Source organism: Pleurodeles waltl, chromosome 9, assembly GCF_031143425.1.
Source record: "Pleurodeles waltl isolate 20211129_DDA chromosome 9, aPleWal1.hap1.20221129, whole genome shotgun sequence".
Taxonomy (NCBI): domain Eukaryota; kingdom Metazoa; phylum Chordata; class Amphibia; order Caudata; family Salamandridae; genus Pleurodeles; species Pleurodeles waltl.
This window is the reverse complement of record NC_090448.1, coordinates 978792898-978819946: the sequence shown is the minus strand read 5'-3', so window position 1 is coordinate 978819946 and position 27049 is coordinate 978792898. Positions and strand designations below refer to the sequence as shown.

The 27049-nt window shown below is 45.9% G+C and overlaps 1 protein-coding gene across 2 annotated transcripts in view; it reads left to right on the top strand.

Annotated features, from left to right (window-relative positions):
* VASH1 (vasohibin 1) overlaps positions 1-27049 on the top strand; it is a 131004-nt gene that overhangs the window by 99055 nt on the left and 4900 nt on the right. The window contains exon 6 of one of the 2 annotated variants that reach the window (XM_069208438.1): positions 3975-4079. The exons of the other annotated variant lie outside the window; for it this stretch is intronic. Coding sequence (XP_069064539.1) covers positions 3975-4037 — 63 coding nt within the window. The 3' untranslated portion in view covers positions 4038-4079. Of the gene's footprint in view, positions 1-3974; positions 4080-27049 lie in introns of those variants that run through there. 2 annotated transcript variants of the gene reach the window in all.

The window sequence follows — 27049 nt, the reverse complement described above, 5'->3', positions numbered from 1 at the left end:
TGAGGTTGAAAACAAACTGGGGAACAGCAATGGGGAGGGATCGAAGGGATAATGAATAGGCAGCAGTCCTGGAACACACATATCTGGTCTCCAGAAATACCAGATTTAAATATGTGCACTTCAACTATTTACACACCACGTACTTAACATCACACAAGCTTAATGTCATTAGCGGCACAGATGGGAAGAGCTGCCCTAGATGTACTGTGAGAGACGCGGACTTCCTTCACATGATATGTGCATTTCCATTGATTGTGGGTTTCTGGCAAGTAGTCACTTCATCTCTGGAAACAGTGATACATAAGGCGGGCCTCAATGTGAGATCTGCCTCTTGGGCCTGTACACTTGCTGAAAACAGGCAAGGTCATTTCAAAGTTCCTGGCTCTGGCCCTGGTGCTTGCTCGACGAGCCATAGCAGGGCATTGGCAATCCCCTGAAGATCCCCACTCCCCCTCATGTGTCTCTGGAAAGCAGAGGTGAGAAAGAAATTAGTTACTTGCCTGTAACTCCAGTTCTCCAACATTGGTATCTTTCATATATTCACATGCTTGAATCATTCCCCGTCATCAGGCTGGGAATCCCCAGTACATTAAGATAGCAGAATACAGTGTAAAATATATGCAGCAAACAATGAACAGTGTAAAATGGCCATAGGCCTTAAACAACATAGGGCCTGATTTAGAGTTTAGCAGATGGGTTACTCCATCACAAATGTGACGGATATGCAGTCTGCCATGTTATGATTCCCATAGGATATAATGGGATTGTAATACAGCGGACGGGATATCCGTCATGTTTGTGGCAGAGTAACCTCATCCGCCAAACTCTTAATCAGGCCCGTGGTCTGTTTAGTAACACATCCACCTTATTCAAAAGAACCTAAACTTCAGCCAGAGAGATGGAAGCTTAAGCACTCCTACTCCCCCTAGAGGCCACCACAGTTAGGATTTCAAAGCACAAGTGTGAGAACAGAATACAACAAGCCTTTGACCACGGAGGAGGGAGTGTTGCATGTGAATATATAAAAGATACCAATGTTGGAGAACTGAAGTTACAGGTAAATTATTTCTTCTCCAATGCTGGATCTTTTTTATATTCACATGCTTGAATCTGAATAGCCAGCAGTACACCATATAGAATAGAACAAAGCGGGAAGCAACCTCACCTTTAATAAAACAGGTTTCTCAGGTCTGCCTTTCCCACTGCTGCATCAGTCAGCTTCTTTGTCCACATGTAGGAAATAATACTTCATAAATGTATGCCTGCTCCTCCAGACGGCTGCACGTCAGATGTCTTTCAAGGGCACCCCAGCATAGAGTCCGCAGTCAAAGCCATGCCCCTGGTGAAGTGCACCCTCACTTTCCCATAGAGAGCACAGTTGGCTTTGATATGACAGAAAGCGATGCAGGCTACAAGCCAACATGCGGTACCCTGTTTGGACAGGGCGTGACCTTTTTGTGGTTGAGCAAACAAAACAAATAACTGGTCTGATGTGCATATGTTCTTAGTTTTGTTTATATAAAATTTGAGACATATATGTAAGTCCAAAGAACGCAAAGATGTTTCAGCTGGGGAGGACAGAGTGGGAAAGAAAGATCTAATAATGATAGTTTTTTTCAGATGGAAGTCAGTATGCACCTTGGGAATTAATTTAGGGTTAGTTCTGAGTATCACTTTAACCGGAGAAATGGCTTTCTAATGGTGAATGCCTGAATCTCTTCCACTCTCCTACTGAATGTTGGAGCCAAGAGTAGTGCTGTTTTCCATGAACCAAATTTTATTACCGCTCTAGGTATCGACTCAAAAGGCGGTAACATCAGCTGACTGAGGACTATATTAAACTCCCAAGGAACTGGGGGATGCTGCAGAGGTGGAAAAGCTCTGAAAAGACCTTTCATAAATTGTTTAATGATCACTTGGGAAAACTGAGTAGATGTTGAATTGTTAGTCCTTTTATATAATTGGAGATTGCAACCAGATGGCCCTTGCCTGAAGAACATTTGAGACCACAATTGGCCAAACTTAACAGGTATGGCAGGTTCTGAGAAGGATTTATTTCAAGGGGATGATGACCATTAATCCTGCACCAGACACAGAAACATTTTCACTTAAAGTTGTAAGTCTTATTGGTAGCTTGAGCACAAGCCTGCACCAGAATCTGTTTACGCTCCTGGTAAAAAATCCATATGGCTTAATTGTAGGTGGTCTGGTACCATGCTGATTCATCAACTTGGGATCGTGGTGAAGAGTGTCTGCCTGTTGTCTGGACATTATCCTGGGATGCACCTTCAAAGGAATGGCTGGACGTGTTGCAACTTCAGCAACTCGCTGTACCAGGACTGGCAAGGCCACGCCAAAGCAATGAGAATTAGAGTGCAATGGTCTATTCCCTCCTTCTTCAAGACCCTTGGGATCAGGGGATAAGGTGGAAAGGCATAGGCAAATATCTTGGACCAAATGATCAAAAGATCATTGCCCAACATCCCTGGATGCCAGAACCAGCTTGTGAAGCACAGGCATTTCCTGCTGTCCGGATTGGTGAACAGATTCATTGTGGGGTGACCACTGACCAAAGATGTAATACACGTGCCTTTGCTCTAATTCCCATTCATGACAATCTGTCATCTAACGGCTGAGTGCATCCACCTGATTGTTCTGGCAGCCTGGTAGATGTTTCACAGCAATGTCTATCCTGTGAGGAATGACCCGGTTCCACAGCAGCTGTGCTTCTGAAAGGACTATGATACAATGTGCAGCACACCCTTTATGAACACAGTAATATAAATAAAACCCAAAAATGAGTAATCTTAAAGAAAACAAAACATCCAATTTAATACAAGTTCGAAATGTCCAATCCAATCCAATGATAAAAAAAATCTTCAAATATTTGGTAACCCATCCGTGGTATTACAACTCAAGCCGTAGTATAGTTCAAGCCAATTCAAGCCAACACGTGTTTCGTCATGGGAAATGTGATCGTACTCGCGTCCCGGCGTTTTGGATCGTATAAACGCCGTCTTGGTAACTGTGTGATATCATTTGTACACGATAGAGACCACAATATAATTGGATTCTCATCATTAATTTTGGACCATGAATTTCAGGATTTGCTAATGCAGATCGAAGTGACGAATATTAAGAAATGTGTGTCAAATACGGACATTAATCATTGGATTCTTGAAAATTTACCTAATTTTGAGCCCTGAAGAAGTCGTTCGGGATCTAAAAAAGAATTTCCCATGACGAAACACGTGTTGGCTTGAATTGGCTTGAACTATAATACCACGGATGGGTTACCAAATATTTGAAGATTTTTTGGATCATTGGATTGGATTGGACATTTCGAACTTGTATTAAAGTGGATGTTTTGTTTTCTTTAAGATTACTCATTTTTGGGTTTTATTTATATTACTGTGTTCATAAAGGGTGTGCCGCACATTGTATCATAGTCTGTTGGGTTTCTATTGAACCTTTGAGGGATGGGTGTTTTCCCTTGTGCAGGCACCTCTTATTTCTCTGCATAAATTCGCTGATTAGGATCCTGAGCGCCTTTTTACCCTAACAAATCACCCCATAAGTTAGAGTGCTTCTGAAAGGATCCTGGACCATATTCCTCCTTGCTTGGCTACATAGAACATGGATGTTGTATTGTCTGTTCTGATCAGGACAGGCTGACCTGCCAACCTGGGGAGCAACGTCTGTAAGCCTAGCCTTATGGCACGGAGCTACAACACATTGATGTGTAGTTTCTTTTATGCCTCCTACCAAAGACCTCTGGTTGGAAGCTCTTGGAGGTAAGCTCCCCATTCGCCAATGGGTGCATCTCTAGTCAGTAATAACCTTTCTGTTATTGGTAAGAAAAAACAACATGGGTTTAGATTTGCTAGAATCCTCAACCACAATTGAGCTTGTTTCAAGTGTCTAGTGACACGGATCATATCTTCCCATGAGCCTTCTACCTGCTTCCATTGCAGATCGAGTTCTTGCTGAACAGGTCTCATCCGAAGTCTGAAGAAAGGAACAAGGTCTACGCATGATGCCACCAGGCCTAGTATGGATTTGTATTTCCTCACTGTGGTTGATTGTTCTCCCCCAATATTCTTTGACATTGTTTGTAACTTTCTCATTCTTTCTACCAATGGGAAGGCTATCCCCAAGTGAGTGTTGATTATTGCTCCCAGAGACTGGATTCCTGTTAGGGCATCTATTGATGACTTTTCCCTGTTCAAAGTGAGACCCAATTTGTGGAAGAGATTGATGCAAGCATTTGTAGAAGCTGTTGCTGTCTCCATGGGGGACGCTTTGACTAACCAGTCATCCAGTTATGGAAACACCTGGTGACCACCTCTCTTGAGAAACACAGCAACTGGTGCAAGGCATTTAGGGCCAGATGTAGCAAAGGTTTTTACCCATTCGGTGTCTATGGGGAAAAGTGTTCCTACATATGGCCCTTAGTGAATATTCTTGGGGAAGATTTGAGGCTACTAGGGAGCAGTTTGAAGTGATAGTTCTGACCAGCTAGTAAAAATCAAAGATACTTTATTTTCAATAAATAGGAATATGGAAGTAAGCACCTGGAAGATCCAGGGAAGTCAAGAAATCTTCTTCATGAGAATTTCCATTTGCAGCTCCTTTAGATGAAGATGATGTTCTTTCCTAGGTAGACTAACTAAGGGGTCTTAAGATGAACTCCAAAGCATGGCCTGACTGGACATTCTGCCTCACCCATTTGTGTGAAATTATGTCATTCCATGCACCAACATGGGAGATACAGGGAGTTGGAGGATATGGTCATTGAGGGAAGGCTCTCGATTTGGCAGTTCCTAATACATGCAGCCCTGAGACACTCACTGGGGACGGTGTGAGAGGACCATCACACTGAACCGTCACAACATGACACTACAAGCACTACTCACATTTGAAAGGGGTTGTATCCTGCTCTCCTGGCTACTGAATCCCTACTGAATATAATGCTAGCACCCCTAGTGAGGTTGAAAACAAACTGGGGAACAGCAATGGGGAGGGATCGAAGGGATAATGAATAGGCAGCAGTCCTGGAACACACATATCTGGTCTCCAGAAATACCAGATTTAAATATGTGCACTTCAACTATTTACACACCACGTACTTAACATCACACAAGCTTAATGTCATTAGCGGCACAGATGGGAAGAGCTGCCCTAGATGTACTGTGAGAGACGCGGACTTCCTTCACATGATATGTGCATTTCCATTGATTGTGGGTTTCTGGCAAGTAGTCACTTCATCTCTGGAAACAGTGATACATAAGGCGGGCCTCAATGTGAGATCTGCCTCTTGGGCCTGTACACTTGCTGAAAACAGGCAAGGTCATTTCAAAGTTCCTGGCTCTGGCCCTGGTGCTTGCTCGACGAGCCATAGCAGGGCATTGGCAATCCCCTGAAGATCCCCACTCCCCCTCATGTGTCTCTGGAAAGCAGAGGTGAGAAAGAAATTAGTTACTTGCCTGTAACTCCAGTTCTCCAACATTGGTATCTTTCATATATTCACATGCTTGAATCATTCCCCGTCATCAGGCTGGGAATCCCCAGTACATTAAGATAGCAGAATACAGTGTAAAATATATGCAGCAAACAATGAACAGTGTAAAATGGCCATAGGCCTTAAACAACATAGGGCCTGATTTAGAGTTTAGCAGATGGGTTACTCCATCACAAATGTGACGGATATGCAGTCTGCCATGTTATGATTCCCATAGGATATAATGGGATTGTAATACAGCGGACGGGATATCCGTCATGTTTGTGGCAGAGTAACCTCATCCGCCAAACTCTTAATCAGGCCCGTGGTCTGTTTAGTAACACATCCACCTTATTCAAAAGAACCTAAACTTCAGCCAGAGAGATGGAAGCTTAAGCACTCCTACTCCCCCTAGAGGCCACCACAGTTAGGATTTCAAAGCACAAGTGTGAGAACAGAATACAACAAGCCTTTGACCACGGAGGAGGGAGTGTTGCATGTGAATACATAAAAGATACCAATGTTGGAGAACTGAAGTTACAGGTAAATTATTTCTTCTCCAATGCTGGATCTTTTATATATTCACATGCTTGAATCTGAATAGCCAGCAGTACACCATATAGAATAGAACAAAGCGGGAAGCAACCTCACCTTTAATAAAACAGGTTTCTCAGGTCTGCCTTTCCCACTGCTGCGTCAGTCAGCTTCTTTGTCCACATATAGGAAATAATACTTCATAAATGTATGCCTGCTCCTCCAGACGGCTGCACGTCAGATGTCTTTCAAGGGCACCCCAGCATAGAGTCCGCAGTCAAAGCCATGCCCCTGGTGAAGTGCACCCTCACTTTCCCATAGAGAGCACAGTTGGCTTTGATATGACAGAAAGCGATGCAGGCTACAAGCCAACATGCGGTACCCTGTTTGGACAGGGCGTGACCTTTTTGTGGTTGAGCAAACAAAACAAATAACTGGTCTGATGTGCATATGTTCTTAGTTTTGTTTATATAAAATTTGAGACATATATGTAAGTCCAAAGAACGCAAAGATGTTTCAGCTGGGGAGGACAGAGTGGGAAAGAAAGATCTAATAATGATAGTTTTTTTCAGATGGAAGTCAGTATGCACCTTGGGAATTAATTTAGGGTTAGTTCTGAGTATCACTTTAACCGGAGAAATGGCTTTCTAATGGTGAATGCCTGAATCTCTTCCACTCTCCTACTGAATGTTGGAGCCAAGAGTAGTGCTGTTTTCCATGAACCAAATTTTATTACCGCTCTAGGTATCGACTCAAAAGGCGGTAACATCAGCTGACTGAGGACTATATTAAACTCCCAAGGAACTGGGGGATGCTGCAGAGGTGGAAAAGCTCTGAAAAGACCTTTCATAAATTGTTTAATGATCACTTGGGAAAACTGAGTAGATGTTGAATTGTTAGTCCTTTTATATAATTGGAGATTGCAACCAGATGGCCCTTGCCTGAAGAACATTTGAGACCACAATTGGCCAAACTTAACAGGTATGGCAGGTTCTGAGAAGGATTTATTTCAAGGGGATGATGACCATTAATCCTGCACCAGACACAGAAACATTTTCACTTAAAGTTGTAAGTCTTATTGGTAGCTTGAGCACAAGCCTGCACCAGAATCTGTTTACGCTCCTGGTAAAAAATCCATATGGCTTAATTGTAGGTGGTCTGGTACCATGCTGATTCATCAACTTGGGATCGTGGTGAAGAGTGTCTGCCTGTTGTCTGGACATTATCCTGGGATGCACCTTCAAAGGAATGGCTGGACGTGTTGCAACTTCAGCAACTCGCTGTACCAGGACTGGCAAGGCCACGCCAAAGCAATGAGAATTAGAGTGCAATGGTCTATTCCCTCCTTCTTCAAGACCCTTGGGATCAGGGGATAAGGTGGAAAGGCATAGGCAAATATCTTGGACCAAATGATCAAAAGATCATTGCCCAACATCCCTGGATGCCAGAACCAGCTTGTGAAGCACAGGCATTTCCTGCTGTCCGGATTGGTGAACAGATTCATTGTGGGGTGACCACTGACCAAAGATGTAATACACGTGCCTTTGCTCTAATTCCCATTCATGACAATCTGTCATCTAACGGCTGAGTGCATCCACCTGATTGTTCTGGCAGCCTGGTAGATGTTTCACAGCAATGTCTATCCTGTGAGGAATGACCCGGTTCCACAGCAGCTGTGCTTCTGAAAGGACTATGATACAATGTGCAGCACACCCTTTATGAACACAGTAATATAAATAAAACCCAAAAATGAGTAATCTTAAAGAAAACAAAACATCCAATTTAATACAAGTTCGAAATGTCCAATCCAATCCAATGATAAAAAAAATCTTCAAATATTTGGTAACCCATCCGTGGTATTACAACTCAAGCCGTAGTATAGTTCAAGCCAATTCAAGCCAACACGTGTTTCGTCATGGGAAATGTGATCGTACTCGCGTCCCGGCGTTTTGGATCGTATAAACGCCGTCTTGGTAACTGTGTGATATCATTTGTACACGATAGAGACCACAATATAATTGGATTCTCATCATTAATTTTGGACCATGAATTTCAGGATTTGCTAATGCAGATCGAAGTGACGAATATTAAGAAATGTGTGTCAAATACGGACATTAATCATTGGATTCTTGAAAATTTACCTAATTTTGAGCCCTGAAGAAGTCGTTCGGGATCTAAAAAAGAATTTCCCATGACGAAACACGTGTTGGCTTGAATTGGCTTGAACTATAATACCACGGATGGGTTACCAAATATTTGAAGATTTATTTGGATCATTGGATTGGATTGGACATTTCGAACTTGTATTAAAGTGGATGTTTTGTTTTCTTTAAGATTACTCATTTTTGGGTTTTATTTATATTACTGTGTTCATAAAGGGTGTGCCGCACATTGTATCATAGTCTGTTGGGTTTCTATTGAACCTTTGAGGGATGGGTGTTTTCCCTTGTGCAGGCACCTCTTATTTCTCTGCATAAATTCGCTGATTAGGATCCTGAGCGCCTTTTTACCCTAACAAATCACCCCATAAGTTAGAGTGCTTCTGAAAGGATCCTGGACCATATTCCTCCTTGCTTGGCTACATAGAACATGGATGTTGTATTGTCTGTTCTGATCAGGACAGGCTGACCTGCCAACCTGGGGAGCAACGTCTGTAAGCCTAGCCTTATGGCACGGAGCTCCAACACATTGATGTGTAGTTTCTTTTATGCCTCCTACCAAAGACCTCTGGTTGGAAGCTCTTGGAGGTAAGCTCCCCATTCGCCAATGGGTGCATCTCTAGTCAGTAATAACCTTTCTGTTATTGGTAAGAAAAAACAACATGGGTTTAGATTTGCTAGAATCCTCAACCACAATAGAGCTTGTTTCAAGTGTCTAGTGACACGGATCATATCTTCCCATGAGCCTTCTACCTGCTTCCATTGCAGATCGAGTTCTTGCTGAACAGGTCTCATCCGAAGTCTGAAGAAAGGAACAAGGTCTACGCATGATGCCACCAGGCCTAGTATGGATTTGTATTTCCTCACTGTGGTTGATTGTTCTCCCCCAATATTCTTTGACATTGTTTGTAACTTTCTCATTCTTTCTACCAATGGGAAGGCTATCCCCAAGTGAGTGTTGATTATTGCTCCCAGAGACTGGATTCCTGTTAGGGCATCTATTGATGACTTTTCCCTGTTCAAAGTGAGACCCAATTTGTGGAAGAGATTGATGCAAGCATTTGTAGAAGCTGTTGCTGTCTCCATGGGGGACGCTTTGACTAACCAGTCATCCAGTTATGGAAACACCTGGTGACCACCTCTCTTGAGAAACACAGCAACTGGTGCAAGGCATTTAGGGCCAGATGTAGCAAAGGTTTTTACCCATTCTGTGTCTATGGGGAAAAGTGTTCCTACATATGGCCCTTAGTGAATATTCTTGGGGAAGATTTGAGGCTACTAGGGAGCAGTTTGAAGTGATAGTTCTGACCAGCTAGTAAAAATCAAAGATACTTTATTTTCAATAAATAGGAATATGGAAGTAAGCACCTGGAAGATCCAGGGAAGTCAAGAAATCTTCTTCATGAGAATTTCCATTTGCAGCTCCTTTAGATGAAGATGATGTTCTTTCCTAGGTAGACTAACTAAGGGGTCTTAAGATGAACTCCAAAGCATGGCCTGACTGGACATTCTGCCTCACCCATTTGTGTGAAATTATGTCATTCCATGCAGGAGCAAAAAAGGAAATCCCCCCCCCCCCCACATTTTAGAAGACCAGACGGAAGAGAGGGCACAAGCTGGTCGGTCAAGCTTTTTTTTTTTTTTAGTGTCATTGGTTTGTGAGGAATCTTCCTTCCTTCCTGAAGATTTCCCACAAGCCTTTCTTTAGTTCCAATTGAAGGAGAAACCTTGATTGTAATCAGACTGCCTCTGAAGATATTAAGGTAATCCCCGATCTCCATAGTGATAGTATCCTGCTCTGAAATTGTGTGACCTGCTTGGGCCATGAAAATTAGAGACCCCAAATCTACAATACTGCAACAGCCCCAGTGCCTTTGCAGTATAAGTGTCTGTTGTAAAGCCCTGCAAAGCCCCAACTACATGTTTCCCAAAAAAGAATCTGGCAGTCGAAAGGTATGTCCAAGATCTTGGATTAAACATTTGTATGAAAGGCTGTAGTTTTTAACCAGTCTTTCCTCCTTAGTGCAGCACCTCCTGCCAATTGGCAAAAACCTGTGTTTGAAGCATTAATTGCCACACCAATAACGAAGGATTAGGTCAGTTCTCCTTCCTTTAGGCTTTCTCTCGCTGTTTCTCTCTTGTACTCAGCTATAAGGTCCAGCAATGGAGCTATGTCATGCTACATCTAATGAGCATAACCACCTAGAGTCGCTGAAGCAATTACAGAATCCAGTCTTGTATGACCAGTGAGCATACCAGAGCCAAACCTGAAGCCTTGTACTACTTTTCCACCCGAGGTATTGCAGCTGAAATTGTAGCAGGTGTCTTCATTTGTTTCAGACTTTCTGACCAAACATAATCCAAAATAGGTATGGATTTTACACACTTTCGTGGTCACTTTTTAAAATCCTAAAGAAAACAAGATTGTACCACAGAAACAATGGGTAAATTACATTTCCTGTCCACTCTTTCAAATAGTGAATGAAACTTTGAGATGTCATCTGAAGCGTCTTGTGGAACTGGACAGATTTTGGGATAGTAAAATCTCACCCCTCCTCATCCCTTACATCACCATCCCATGGTAATTCACCTTCCTATTGTTCCACATCAGAAAAAATAGCCATTAGAATAAACATCATTCATGTCTTCTCCATGGACCGACCCCCTTAGCGTTGGAGGAGGAGGTAGTGGCGATGGCTGCCTAGGAGGCTAAACTGCCAAAGGAGCAGGTTGAGGAGGCAGAAAGCTGGGAGCAGCAGGCAATCCCATAACAGGAATATTAGTAAAACTAAGAAACTTTGTAAACGTATCCATCATCTTCTGCAGTGTTGACCGGAAGGCCATTGGCATTTGAATCACATTTGGCTCTCTCTAGTATCTAGGTGGATCCTGTCTTATGCCCATTTGTGTATCTCTGGACTCAGACTCCTGCTGACAAACATATCTATGGTAAGACTCTTAATCATGCAATGCATCTTCCTCCAAATGTGAGACATATCTGACATCCAGCTGAGATGGACTATAGGCAGCCAGTGAAGCATGATCATTGGCCTCTTCCCCCTGGTCTGACTGCAAAAATTGTACTGGAGGCTTGTCTGTGACTCGTAATGGTGGAAAAACATCTCCACCCATGTCTTCCATTGACTTCATGGCTCCAAATGGTGATGCCGTCACTGCACTGATCTTCGCCATCAGCGGTATAGGTTTTGACATGGACTCTGATGGCATGGATGTCAACGCTGTGGTCGTCCTCAGCGGTGTGGTCATCGCTGATGGAATGTCATCATTGATGATGGTGTGAATGATGTTGATGGCATACTCAATGGTGACGATGTCTTCGAAGGCATTGTCGCCAGCAAGGTCGTTGTCTATCGATGGTGCTGCTGTTGATGGAAACTTCAACATTGACGACGTGGTTAATGTCTTCGACAACAAGGCTTCTGTTGAACATTTTTTTGTCTTTAGTACCGGTGAGTTTCTGAAGTGCCCAAACTCTGATTTACCAGCAGAGTAGGTGGCTGCCAGCGCAGAACCAAATAAAACATGTCCAGGACACTGTCGACGTCTCCTCTTTTGCGCTGCATTCGTGGAAGTGCTGGAGGTGCGCACTTCTCACTGAATCTTCCCCTCAAGAGGCGGCATCGCCTTTAGAAGGAGGAACGTTCTCCTTTTTCATCAGAAATAATGCCACCCTCCTTTTTCTACCCTTAAGAGTTTTTCAGGAAAAAGACTTACACATTTTGTAGTCTGTTGTCTTGTGTTTAGTATACAGACAGTAAATACACTGAGAGTGTGGATCATCAGCTTAAATCTTTCTGCTGCCACATGATAAACCAGCTTTATTTTTTTACCACACCTTTTTTATTGTATTTTTTAAATTCACAGATAAACAAGTATTGTCAATAATCATGAAATATTGCATAATTGCAGAATGATGATATTACAAAATAACTTTACACAAAGTATTCAAAAAAGAAAGAAGAGAATAATAAAGGCAAGGCCTTCTATCATACTACCACAGTTTCATATACACACAAACAATCAATCGTCTCCAAAATTTGCAAATATATGCAACATGTGTATTATTAATAAAAAAATAAAATGAATTGACAATAAGATTGTAACTGAAGATAATTACACACTCATCAGTAATAAAAACTTAACCAAAAAGTTATCAATCAAGAATCTAAAAAGGGGCTCCAAATGCGGTTGAAATGGTGCAAATTATCATTAAATTAATACATTTTCTTTTCAAATTTAGCCACTTCAAACGACTCTTCAAGCCAAGAGTGAATCTGAATTACCATCTATGTCCTCTAAAGTTTAAATGGCCCTCTAAAGCCCCCCTTAGTTTAGCTAGGGTTAACATATTACATTATTGATAAACTGATTTGTAAACTGAGACCTATTCTCCTTGACAGCCACAGTGACGATGATTGTTATTTGACAGATGAAAGATCTCCTTAGCCCAGAATTGTAACAATTATTTACGTTAGTAACACACAGTACAACAGAGCTGAAGAAAAGCCTGGCTAAAATTCCAGACCAGACCAAGATGGAAAGTATTTCAGGTTGGTTCACTCAAAGGTTAGACCAGGGTTCTGACAGGGGACTCCCGCGCACATATCGAGTGGCAGAAATCTGAGATATGGTGGCCTTTAGGGGCTTAAGCTTCCACCTCACTGGCTTCAAGTGTATGTTCTTTCAAATGAGGTGCATGTGTTACTAAACAGACAGTTCAAGGCATATGGCCATTTTTCACTGTTTATTGTATGTTGTTATTTTTCACTGTATATTGCTATGTTAATGTACTGGAGATTCCCAGCCTGACGATGGGTAATGATTCAAGCATGTGAATATATAAAATATCCAATTTTGGAGAAAATGGCTATGGCGGAGGGCATCACCCTCTGTACGACGGAACACTTGGGGCAGCACAAACACCCCATTGCAGACAAGTGGAGAGAAATGGTCAAACTGTTCACTGACAAGTTAGATTGAACAGGAATGCCCCACTGTAGTACACCAGGCATTTGCTGCTATCAATGCCATCTGTGACCATGGGCCACATGGCCACCATAGGATGGGGGAGCTGTGATACAAGTGTACACTGGATTTAGGCAGCACTAGCATGTGAAAGTGGTAAAGGGAAATGGGCCAGGTTGGGGTGGGGGGGGAGTCATGTTCTATACGTTTGGTTGTATCTATTACAGTTTGTGTTTTGCAATTCACTGGTCATGCTCCGGGAACGACAGGCCCACTGTTTCAGAGGAACCCATGGTATGACAGCGCAGAAGACAAACTAATGAGAGCGCTAAAATGCACATTACCCTGGGAAACGGCAGGAAGAAGGCAGACATAAACGTGTATTGCTTAAAAATGTTGTTGTATATTGTTTACATGAATGTCTGCACCATAAAGCAATAAAAGTGTTTTTTTTGCTTTCTTATTTAAAAAAACGCTGTTTGATTCTGCAATGGGGTCTCCCAACACGCTCTGGGAGGCACACCTGGTCTCCCTGTTCAGACCTGGGAAGGAACCCACTTGCCCAACATCTTACTGCCCCATAACCATCCTAAATATGGAGTTAAAAAATCTTGACTAAAATACTGTCCAGCTAGGTCCTTCCATGCCTAATCCACGCTGATCATAACAGATCTGTACCAGGACACAGCACAGCACTACACATCAGACGCCAGTACCGCGTTATGGAAGTGACACAGCTGCATTGGCCACGGGCTGATGGGACCACCTGTTTGCAGTGTTATGTCATTTTGGCTTTGGATCATGTACAATCAAATTGATCTGACTGCTCTTTGAGGCACAAAAGGTGCGGGTCCTCACAAGGGATCTGATTTCTCACGCCATTCCAGTGGAGCGAGGCTCTAGGCAGGGGTGGCTCCTCTCCCCGCTAATCTTTGCTCTAGTGGTGGAGCCACTAGCACTGCATGCTTGCCTCTCTGGGAGAGACTGGGGTGTTCCCTGGCCAGACAGGAGACACAACATTTCACTATAAGCAGACGATGTCCTGTTCTACATCAAGGACCTAACTGCTAATCTCGCCGACAATGCTAGCATCCTGACTAAATTTGGGAGTTTTTCTGGGTTGCTGGTGAGTTGGGCCAAACCCTTTGTATTCCTCCTGGACCCAACCATGACCTCGGTCCCTTTGGATATGGGAGATGGCACAATATGATGGGAATACAGGTCCTTCCATTAACTGGGAATCAGAATTTTCCACATTGAGTAAGATTTATTGGATGGTAACCTAATTGCAACCATGGCCTCCCTTCAAGCCCTTCCATTATCCCTAAAGGGATATATAGCCATTGCGAGGATGTTAATGCTCCCCCTTCTCTTAACGCACTTCACACATCTCCCAGTGGTTCCCTGATGAATGTTTTTCAAGGATCTGGATAGATGCTGTGGGATCTCGTTTGGCATAATAGAAGACACAAAGTGGCCTTTTCAAAGTTAAAAACTTCCATGGAAGCTGGGGACCCTAACTTTGAATTATATTTTCTGGCTGCTCAATACAGTGTCTGGTCTGTTGTTTGGCAGGCCATGGGCTGGAGGACACAGGTGCATTAGAGCCTCCTCTAGATCGAACGCCTGGGGGTTTGTCTGGTGCGTGGGCTTCCATATTTGGTATGGGTTGTCTCACAATGTCTCCGTAGGGGATGTGGATCACTCGGGTTCTCTTCTAATTCTCCTTCCATCCCAGTACTCGATCTCCCTTAGGGGGCTGACAGCCTCTCCAAAGAAGATTTATGATCCTGGGACCAAATTGGGCTCTCCACTTTGGGTCACCTATTCAACAACGGCGAAGTACTGTCCTTTAAAGAGTTGGTAGAAAAATATGTCCTTCACCCAGGACGTTTCCTAACATACGGCCTACTTTGTTGAAGCCTGAGGGAGCGATGGCAGATGGAGGACTCCGAACCGGTTCTGAACACCCTCGTAGCCGGTGCGCTTTGGCTCCCGTTGTACCAATGAGGCTGCTGGATTTGGGCGCAGCATCACCTGAATTATGGGGAACTAGGTCCAATCCCACACCATGTGACAACTATCAGTCTCATTTGTTTCCAGCCAGCTAGCAGCGCCTCATCTCGGCCCAAGAGCAATGACGTTTTGTGGCAACTGGGCGCATTACATTACGACCTCTCAGGTAAATCGTGGTGGAACAGTTCTCATTCTCTTCTCTCAGTTACATTAGTCTCATACTTGCAGAGACAAACAGAGGCAGGAAATGATTCAATAAGGTTTATTGAATCAGCATCATCTTAGATAAAATAACATGAAATGCAATAATTGGAATGATGAAAAATACTAGAAGCAAAATGGTGACAAGCAAAGTGAACCACAGGAAAAGTCCCACCATACTGTCACTATGCACCATATACGTACATAATTCCTACCTAAGCTATGTTGGAGCGCTGCAGGATAAGCCCTAATCCGCCCTTCAGGATTCCCCCCTGGGAAGACGACATCCCTCATATCTGAGTATGACTGTAGTGGAGAAGCCTGTTATCTATAGAGACACCATCCCCATGTAGACCAGAGAACCAGTGTTCTCAGGGAGCAGCTGTAATAAAGGTAGATAGCATGCATTTGTGGTCATCTGACTGAAATCTCCCTCTAACGTCCATGGGACAGGGAAATGTTTTTATAATAAAACAACTGATGTTCTTTGAAAGTGTCCCCACGTTAAAATGTGTGTGTTCCTGTGAATGTTAGACACAGTGTACCATTTCTGCATACATTTCTATCTTGCTGCAGCCTTGAAGAAAGCACAGAGTAAAAGAATGTCATTCTAAGAAATGTAATGCTTTCCTAGGCGACAGGGCAACAAGATAAAGAAAATAAAACACCACCACGAATGTGGCCAATTCTAAAAGAATAAAATGAAATACAGTAAAATGTTACTAGGCTAAAGGGCACAAGAAGCAGGCCTAGTTGCAAAAAATAACGTGTCCAGACACATCACTAAAATGGCTCTACAACAACATCCTCCACACCCTAGTTAATGGGAGGAGATGAATATCCTGGCTGACATGGGCAATGACCACACACACACTCCGGTCCCTGTGCAACACCTTTACAAGACGTGGGAGGCGGAATTTGGCAGAACTGTATATGAGGGGAATGGGCAAGGGCCCTGTTATGCCCCCACAAGATTTCCCGCAATGCACTTCTGCAACCAGTACAATTTTATGTACTCTGCAGAGCCTATCTCTCACGCCACAGCATTAAACATATCAAATCAAATCAAGCTTTATTCGGTCAATTAACCATCAAAGCATCACATACATTAAAGGAAAAATTTCAACTCATTTTATAATCTGTACAATAATTAAATAATTTTATAAAATAAAAAAAAAATAAAAAACACATAAATAAATACATACATGTGATATCAAAGTATTCATCTAAAATCCTGCCTGGGCACGCTTCATGGGTCCTTGATTAAAATGGTGATCACGTATATGCCATGCTGCCACTAAAAACTTGCTGACTGCTAAAATTAATTAATTTGATCTATGGCTTTTTTTAAAACCCTTATTGCTATACTGCAATTTTTCAGCCCCATTTCCCTACAGGTTTTTCGAATCCATTTTGACTGTGGAAAAAATATGTTGGGCAAAAAAACATAAAATGTTCAACTGTTTCCGGGGCACCGCCACAAGCCGGACATATATCTGAAGTAGAGATTGGCCCCCAGTTGCAAGTTAAAGACAACATTGGTAAGGACCCAAAACGGAATCTAGCACATGCCCTGTAAATCTAGTATAATATCTAAATAGGATTCATACTGCGGAAACCACTTAAAATCAATAAAAAGATTAGTTAATCGACCATGGGATTTACAACAAATATAATTGTTCCATACATTGGACCAGTAAGCTGATTTCAAAGCAGTTTTATGGGATTTCACTAATTTTTGGGGATTAAACATATATTCCTGGATGCCCCTGACATGTGGCCATTGTAGATCCCCAGTGGTGGATCTCAAACACGTCCTCTGGGATTGTCCCAACGTCAGACACTACTGAAGGGAGGTTACATGAACGATTTCGTTGACCACTGGCCAACTGCTCCTCGACACGTGAGGTTGGAGCACAGGGGATCTACAAACGGTCAAAGAAATGCAAAACAGCTGTCTATTTCACTGATCTTACCTAGCCTTAGCCAAGCGTGCAGTGATGATGTTTTGGAAGAGTGCAACTCTTCCCAGTGGTGCTGCATGGAGGAATGTGTTGGCAAAATTTGCCAGGGCTGAGTCGACCACCTTGTATAGAGAGGGTGCCAGAAGACACTGCGATGTCTGCTAGCCTCAGTTTGAGACCAGTTGCTATCCCAGCTCTTGGACTCTGGGCCAGAGAGCTCCTTTTCTTCATATTTCCACTGCAGTCGAGCACTTCCCCTCCCAAGCACTGGACACCCCACAAAGGTTGACCTACAGAGGTGGGGTTCCCCGCTACAGTTCAATCATAACATAGTACAGTTTTCAGTCCCTAATAAAGACCCTTCACGTACCCCCAATATGCCTCGAACCTACCACAATATCAGTGGTAATTTGGACCTCATCTAGTGCCTCCCCCTTCCTCACTAAATTCCCCTGCCAAGTTTGTTATGGTTTTGGATTAGCCCCATACAGAATTTGGGTAGGCAACTCTACCTCAGTACTTCCCTCCCTGCTTTAATGTATCTTCGCCATTTCTCTGGAGGACATATGAAGAGGACTACCTGAAACTGACCAATTGCCCACGTGCTTATATTTCCAAGTATCCAGTATTTGTAACACCTGGCGCTATGTGCATTCTACACAATGATCCACAACAAACTAGTGCTCGTCCCCACAGGCAAAATGACCATCATATTCTGCTTCCAGCTTGTACAGGAGATATGGCATTGGTCCATTCATTTTCACATACTTCTTCTGGCAGAGCATCTGCCAGTAGTGGAGAACAACTTCCCAGGCCTGCTCAGCAGAACACATCGGCAGGCGCATGAATGAGAGATCATTTCACAAGTATTTTGTCAGTACTTTCACCTATAGGGGCAACTCCTAATCAACATCTTTGCAAATGCAAAAAAAACCACAAAAAGCCGAAACTTCGTCTCTAGGCTCACCCTAGCCCCTAAGCAGCACTCTACGGCAGCGTTGGGTAGTGATATTTCCTGAGCTTTTATGCCACTACGGGTATGTTGTGAGATAAATGAGGCAGGCACCAACACAGCTCATCCTGAATGCACCACCTGGGTAATGCAGCTATGTGTTTACACCCTATTAGACATATCTGTTCACCCACATGAGTAAATGTCTCAGTGAGCAGATCTGCCCATGGAGCATTGGGGTTAGCTTTTCCATCTAAATGTCAAGATTCTGATGGAGATGTAAATGGAGAAAAGTTACTTACTGTAACTCAGGTTATCCATCCATGGCATATTTCATAGATCCCCATGCGACCCACCCTTCTCTCCTTGTCAGGAGGCTTCCAAATATCCTTATGTTATGTTCTTATGAGGAGCTAGAAAAAATTGACAGTTGGAATGGATAGGTGCGCTCCTGAGGGTACTTGTCTCTGATTGGATGCAGTTTGGCTCATACATAATGATGTGAATGTATTAATAAAGTTTATGAGAAATTTCAAAGTTATTGAGTGTAGGGTCTGGACTGCTATATTAACATTTTATTGGAGGATTCCCAGTCTGACAGGGAATGATTCAAGCTTGTGAATCCATGAAAGAACCAATGCTGGAGAACTTGCAGTTTGGCATCTTAGGTCCTAGAGTTTAGGTACGTTCACCTACCAGAAGAGTGTATGCTCCTTCAGAAAGAGATTTGTAGGGCCCGCTCTGTGTGCATGCTACTCTGATAAAATGGAAGAGATTTATCCACTGTTGTCTCAAACCAAATAAGCAGCCCTTGTAGGCCTCTGTACAGGACATCATCTGCTATTTGCTTCATCTGTGAAAATCAGCCCTACCATACATTTCTATTAGACTCTAAACAGCAGTAGCAGCCTACACACAAAACAGTAAACATCACTCTTTATTTCAAATTTCTGTCGCTAAATTGTTCATGGAGGGGCTTAAAAGAGTTATTTCGCTAAGAGCATCACCAGAACTTCATAAAACCTTGTTCCAAACATCCTCCACATATTCTCACAAGCCACTATCTTAAGAAGGGGGGGTCACTGCTCTTCAGACTGCTAGAATGTGATCTATAGCAGCACCTGCTTCAAACGGAATACGTTACTTACCCCTAACAATCAATTTGCAATGCTCCAGATTCTCATGTTCCCTCCTAGTCCCCATATGCCAGCTCATGTTATGATGTTTTCACACAGGCAAACATGTACAAAATCCTGATTCCAGTGCACCAGTATAGCAACTCTGCCTTGCTTTGTAACACTCCACATACCTTCTCTCATATTTTAAGATGGAAAATCAATCTGAAATGGAGTATGTGTCCATTCCCAACACTAGATAGCAGGAGTGAGCTAGCATGTGAGTATACAGGACTACAAGCTGCAAACCAATTGTTACTGGTAAGTAATGTTTTCCTTACTGGCCAAATCGGGATTGCATGCAATAAGGCAAAACCACGCTACATCTCTCTGTATCATGCTTCCTGAACGTGTACGTGCAAAAAGCAGTCAAAATATGAGTGGGAATCTGCCCTAAAATGAGGAATTACTGTGACAGGGGAATTGATTCCAGCAGTAATTAGACATTCCCCAGGGAACACGTCTGAAAGCCAAATACAGAAATACTGATGCAGATTACAGGCATCCAGTGTAAAGCCAATTTGCATGAAAGTAGCACATGGAATCGTTCCAATCATGGACAAGAGTCTCTTACAATGACGGACAGTCTTCTACATCACAAGGACAATATTCAACCTGATAAGTGCACACAAAGAACACACACAAAGAAAAGGTAACCAGATTTCCTGAGTTTTCTTCTGAATATCGGCCTGACCTGCCTACTGTCTGCCTTTTGCGGGTGTGTCCATTTGCGGCGGAAGGCTCAGCGCCTGGATACTGATGCCCCACCTTTTGGCCCAGTATGAGGCTGACAACAACCAATGCCTGCTTACTGGAGCAAAGATCCTCGCCTGGGTTTGGGTTGATGTTTCAGAGGGGGAGTGGGTGGTATTGGTATAGGCCTTTTAAGCAACCTCTATGCCCTGCTCGAGATTCAGATACTTATAGAGATAAGTACAAAGGGAAAATAATTGTAACTTTTGATTGCTCTAAATAGTTTAGTAAGAGATATAAACAGTCACTGTCAACTGCAAATAGTCCACACAGCTGAGAGTACACTTATTGAAAATGCATTGGCTGGGGGGCGTGGCTTCGGGCGTCAAGATGGCGGTCGCACTCTGAGAGTGCTCTGGACCCCTCCGTCATCCGCCCGTAGTTAGAGTGGCCTGACCGAGCCGGAGACGTCGTTTTGACAGTCCTTGTGACCCCTGGGCCCCTGAGAGGCTCCGGCGAGGAACTCCTGGTGAAAGCAGCCCCCGTTGTCGAGCCGCGACCGTCCAGTCCCCGAAAACAAAATGGCGGCCGGGACTGACTTCCGCGGCTGAGCTGGGGCCGGACCGGCGATCCCCCCGGACGCGGCCGCGCTGGAACAGAGGTGCGACGGGGTAAGAAGGGGACCCTGGATAGGGTTGAGGCTACGACCCTAGCGCGACTCCCGCGGCGTGTGGGGCGGCGCCGCTGCATCTGGAGGAAGAGAGCGCCGCGTCGATGAGGCTGCGGCCGTGCGCAAACTTGGGGACAGCGGCGGAGGGAGCTAAGCGGCTGCGCTGTACCCGGGACCCCGCTGGCCGGAGCTGGAGCGGCGGAGGGGCGGTTGCAGAGAGGGACTCCCTGGTGCCCTGAGTGACGGCGGAGGCATGCCGGGGGTCCACGGAGCGCGGCGGAGACATCGAGGCAGGATGAGGCTGTGCTAAAGTTACCGATACGGCCGAAAATTCGGCACCGCGATCCGAACTAACGGAAGGGCAATGGCCCTGAGTGACCTCATGGCGCCACTGGAGCAGTGTAATTAACACCGGGCACGGTCAAAGCTTTACTGAAGGTACCGGCTCGAAGTGAAAACGGGGTGCGGGAGGGGAAAGGAGTCAGGGAGGAAAGATGCCCTACCCCCCCCCCCCCCCCCCCCCTTAGCACTTAATACCTAATGGCAATTGGCAACTGGGCCAAGATGAAACTGGACTCATCAGATCTCAAAGGTGAAGAAGATCACAGCTTGGGCCTGAATGCCTCTCCCCACGCATTCATAATCGCAGTAATAGTAAACGTGCAAGGGATCTAGACTTGATTGGAAAACTACCCGACTCCTGTCTCCGATGCCGTGATGGGGAGAGACAAGGCGAACAAGCAACCTCCATCTTCCCAGCAAAAGATTGACCAGTTCACGACACCGGCTGGCCAACGAGGAGAGGGAGACACAGCTAGCGGAGGCCCCGCACCGGACGGAGTGAGTGCCATCCTTCAAGCCATTCAAGCATCACAGTCTGCTGTGGAGACTAAGATCGGGGAAGTACGAGAAGACGTGGGTCTGGTTCGGCAAGACCTCAGAAACGCAGTGAGCCGGATCACCGAGGTTGAAACTAGAGTCTCCCAGACTGAAAACGACCTAGCTGACCTTAGAAGTAAAGTGGCCCAGCTGCAGACTCGAACTGGCGAGCTACACCGTCGTGCGGAAGATGCAGAGAACCGATCAAGACGCAACAACCTGCGTTTCATCGGATTTCCGGAGGGCGTGGAGGATGGTGGGGCATCTGAGTTCCTAGAAGGGTGGATTAAAGCATGGATGCCGGACCAGTCCCTTTCGCCCTGGTTTGCGATTGAAAGAGCCCACAGGGCATTGGCCCCGCGCCCCCCACCGGGCGGCCCAAAACGACCAATGATTGCGCGCTTCTTTAACTTTAAGGATAGAGACAATATCCTTAAAGAGGCTAGGAGGTCGGAAGATCTTCAATGGGAGAACCATAAAATCTTAATTTTCCCAGACTATACCCGTGAGGTCCAGATCCGCCGCCGGTCGTATGAACACGTTAAGCAGAAACTTAGAGCGATGCAACTTTCATACATGCTCCTCTTCCCCGCGCGGCTCAAGGTCCTCTTGGCCGGGCGAGCACATTTTTTTGAAGCACCTGAAGAGGCTTGGGACTGGCTGACGGAGGAGGGCATCGGTGCCCGGAGGGGGCCCTTGGAGCACACGGAGGGGGCCCCTCGGGTCGGACTCCTCACCCCGGGAGGCCCCCGGAGGAGCCGGAGGCGCACCAGATCCCGGAGAGGGAGACCGAAAGACACAAACAATTTGGACAACAATGAGGAAATCCGAGATTCTGGCTCACAGACAGAGAAGAAATCCACGGACCCTTCTGGGCCTCAGATCTCAGGCCAAACGGCAGATGATAACGGCCTGAGTCAGTCCCCGGTCCTTGGTTAATATGACACACTTGACACCTGCTGATGGGAGTCCAAAATGACTTGAGATGTCCGTTTCACCTATGCAGACCTTACAAGGGTCACTACAGAAGGCGTCATGCCTTTCTACTATAAGATACCTGAGACTTGGCAGGTCACCACTAATTGTAATTGATCCGACTATATGGAGGGGTCCACCACTCCACCCCAAGGACAGTCCTGCTGGCTGTCTGGTTTTGGTTGGGTATTTGGGCGACAGATGCTTCCGGGGTGGGAGTATGGGGAGGAGGGTGGTTGGGGGGAGGGGTTTTTGAAGTTAGCCTAGATAGGAAGAAGTTGATTAGCTTCCTTATTATCTTACTGTTTTGTTTGAAATGGTCGTCCCTGGGTCCACAGCCTGACACTCAGCCCTATGCACCACCTATACAATTCACGCCTGGCACTCATCAGGTTCTTTCTTGGAACGTAAATGGTCTGTTGGATAAGATTAAGAGGTCAGCAGTATTTAACACTCTCCGCAGATACTCCCCCTTAGTGGTCCTTCTGCAGGAAACCCACCTCCTTGGGACTAGGTGCCCCATGCTCATACTGGGAGGGTATGACAGAGTATACCACACAGGCTTCTCCAGGGGCTCTAGAGGGGTAGCCATTTTACTTCACCGCTCTCTGCCTGTGGTGATCACAGCAACACAGGCCGACCCACAGGGCAGATTTGTAGTGGCTACGGGGACTCTTCATGGAACTCCGATAAATTTTATATCTGCGTATGCCCCCCCGACGAGACTTGATGCCTTCTTGCACTCGCTTCGCCGAGTGGTTGTGGGATTGCCCCAGGGGACCACCCTGCTGGGGGGGGACTTCAACGCGGTTCTCGATCCGGATTTGGATGTATCCGGCGAGATTACGGCCAGTAGATTAGCCAGGGCTTCGGCTCTTACTAGTTGGACCGAGAGCCTTGGCCTCTGCGAGGTATGGAGAACTTGGCACCCTAGGGATCGCCGGTACACCCACATGTCGGCCGCCCACCAGACGCAATCCAGAATTGATCTGGTATTCATGTCTGCTCTGGACCTCTCGAGTGTCACAGGGGCAGAGATACTCCCCCGGGGAGTCTCGGACCACGCACCAGTGCGGGTCCGACTGGGTGGAGCGGATCCCTCCAAACGCCCAGTATGGCGCCTAAACGCATGGTATTTACAAGACAAAGACTACACCCAAGAGATCAGAAATCAACTAACTCAATACTTCGATCTGAATCTGGGGTCGGTCCGCTCCCCAGGATCATTATGGGCCGCCTGTAAGGCTACCCTCAGAGGGCATGCCAAGTACCTTCTCCGTACCCGCGAGCGGGACAGGAACTCCCAGATCTCTGACCTGGAGGCCAGGGCCCTGAGACTGGAACGCCAACAAATGACTTCTTCGTCTGCCGCTGCCCTGAGACAGCTGACTATGGTTAGAGAAGAAATTAAACACATAATGCTAGATTCAGCCAGGTGCATTTGGAGAGCTTCGGTGGCCCGTATATATGGCTGGGGGGACAAAAATGGGAAGCTCCTACATTGGCTGGCCGCGCGTCCTCTGGCCAGCAGGGTTATACCTGAGATTTTGGAGCCCTCGGGCGCCCTCTCTAGGACACCAGCTGAAATCGCACAAAGTTTTGCGTCCTACTATGCCCACCTCTATGCAATGCACCCCCGCCCCGCTATTGAGAAAGAGACTCCCCTCCTGAATGAGATCACTCTCCCCAGGATCTCCCTGGAGGCAAGAGACAGGCTAGATGAAACTATTAGCCTTGCAGAGATCACCAGTGCAATCTCCAGCCTGGCATCGGGCAAGACCCCCGGCCCTGACGGATTCCCGGCAGAGCTATATAGCAAATGCAGTGATATACTGGGTCCCCACTTACTCAACATGTATGGGGAAGCCGAGAAACTAGGCCGATTTCCCACCGAGATTGACCAGGCGACAATAGTAGTGATTCCCAAAACTCAGCCCCCATCGAGACATTGTTCGGCATACCGACCCATCTCACTTCTAAACATTGAGATCAAAGTGCTTTCCTCGACCCTGGCCTCTAGACTGAAAGAGATAATGCCTACACTAGTGCACCCTGACCAGTGTGGCTTTATGCCCACTCGTAGCACCAGGCACTGCATTAGGCGGTTGCATCTGGCTCTGGCACATCGCATTACTCTGTCGCACGCACACTTGGCATTACTCTTGCTGGACTTTGAAAAAGCCTTTGACACAGTGGATTGGTCTTACCTTGAACTGGTCTTGCAGAAAAATGGACTCGGTCCCAGATTCCGAGGCCTGGTGAGACTCCTGTACTCCAAACCGACAGCTCGAGTCCGGGTGAATGGAGTGGTCTCTGACCCATTCCCTATTGGCCGCGGAACCCGGCAGGGTTGCCCGCTATCCCCGTTGCTCTTCGCATTAATGATAGAGCCTCTTGCGATACTGCTGCGAGGAGATCCCCTGATCGAGGGCTGGTCCTGGCCTGCCTGTGCAGAAGACCGTGTGGCGCTATACGCAGACGATGTCCTCCTATACCTATCCAACCCGGCTAAAAGTGGCCCCCGCGTGCTAGAGATCCTGGGCCTCTTCGCGGAAGCCTCGGGGCTGATCCTGAACCCCGCCAAGTCCCTACTGGTCCCCCTACACCGCTCCGGGGATTGTGTGGACTGGCAGCAAAACATTCCAGTACGAAGAAATAGCTTCAAATATCTGGGAATGTATATTTCACTTCTCCCTGAGTTGTCATGGGAACTTAACATTACACCGTTAACCAGAAAAATCAGAAGTGATCTCCTACACTGGAGGACACTCCCCCTTAACCTGCTCGGTAGAATCGCGCTCTATAAGATGATGATCCTTCCTAGGCTCCTCTACCTCCTGCAAAATTTTCCCCATCCCATCCCTAGGAAATGGTTTGGGGAAATGGACTCATTGGTGCCCCAATTTATATGGAGCGGAGCCCGCCAACGATTAGCGCTCAAAACCTGCCAGAGGGATGTATATGATGGAGGTTTGGGCATGTCCAATATCCACTCCTACCACCTCGCGACACAAGTACTTGTGATTAATGACTGGATGGGGGGTGGGTGGACAGACCCGGCGTACCGACTGGAGCTCCAAACGATGGGTTACCCACGGATTTTGGACACCCTCTATGGAGGTCCGATCTCTCGAGACGTACCAGATGTGACCAGGGTGGTTCTACAGGGATGGCGGACGGCTCAAAAGTCGACGGGGTGGTGGGGACGACTTACCCAGCAGACCCCACTGTGGCATGGGAGGCAATTGGTGGAGGTGGCGGGCTTGGAGGGGTTTCGGAACTGGGACAACATAGGCATCTCCACACTAGGCGATGTCTGGAACGGGTCACACATACAGTCCTTTGAAGATCTCCAGAAAAACTTTTCATTAAACAAGACACAGTTCCACAGATACCTCCAGCTCCGACATGCCTTATCAGTACATATCCGAGAGGGGGAAAACATACCTGAATGCAGCCTCATGGAGGCCAAGGCATTGATGGGGAGCCTAGGTAGGGGAGGTGTTTCCCAGATATATCGCACCCTGGTCTCCGGCACCTCGGGCTCCCTGGGGGTGCTTCGCCAGAGATGGGAGGGGTGGGTGGGCCCCATGGAAGAGATGGAATGGGGTGAGGCGCTAATGGCCCCGCGGGCCCTGGCGATCGCCACCCGTTTCAGATTGATACAAACTTACTTTTTGCACACAGCATACCTCACACCCGACAAACTACACAGAGCGGGCCTCCGCCCCAACGCGGAGTGCCCTCGCTGCAGAAACCTTACAGCTGACTTCTTCCACATGGTGTGGACCTGCCCGGCCATGGTAGCCTATTGGGGAGCGGTCCTGGGGGAGATTTCTGAGGTGTTGCAGGAGAATATAGAGAGAGAGCCTCTACCCCTCCTCCTCGGGATCATGGGTGACATCGAGCTAAGGAGACCAGATCGAATTTTCCTTGGGGTGGCGTGCTTAGTGGCTAAGAGGGACATAGTGGCAAACTGGAAGGCCAAGAATGCCCCATCATTGGCTAAATGGAGACAGGGAGTAGATTGGTGTGCGCAGAGTGAAAAACTTGTATATGAGGCTAGAGGATGTCCGAATAAATATAATAGGATATGGGGGAAATGGGAGGCCGCACTAGGCTCCTGAATACTATGTTATCTGTTATCTTTAATATTAGTGCTATCTGGGATCACAGGTTCGACCAATGTTGGATGCCCGTTGGCATCGTGTTATGACGTTTGTATCATGGTTATTTTTTCTTTTGCAAAAATCAATAAAAATTCTTTATCAAAAAAAAAGAAAATGCATTGGCTGGAACGAATGAGAAATCTGGTTTAATCATTCAGTGTTGTTTCCAATTAGAT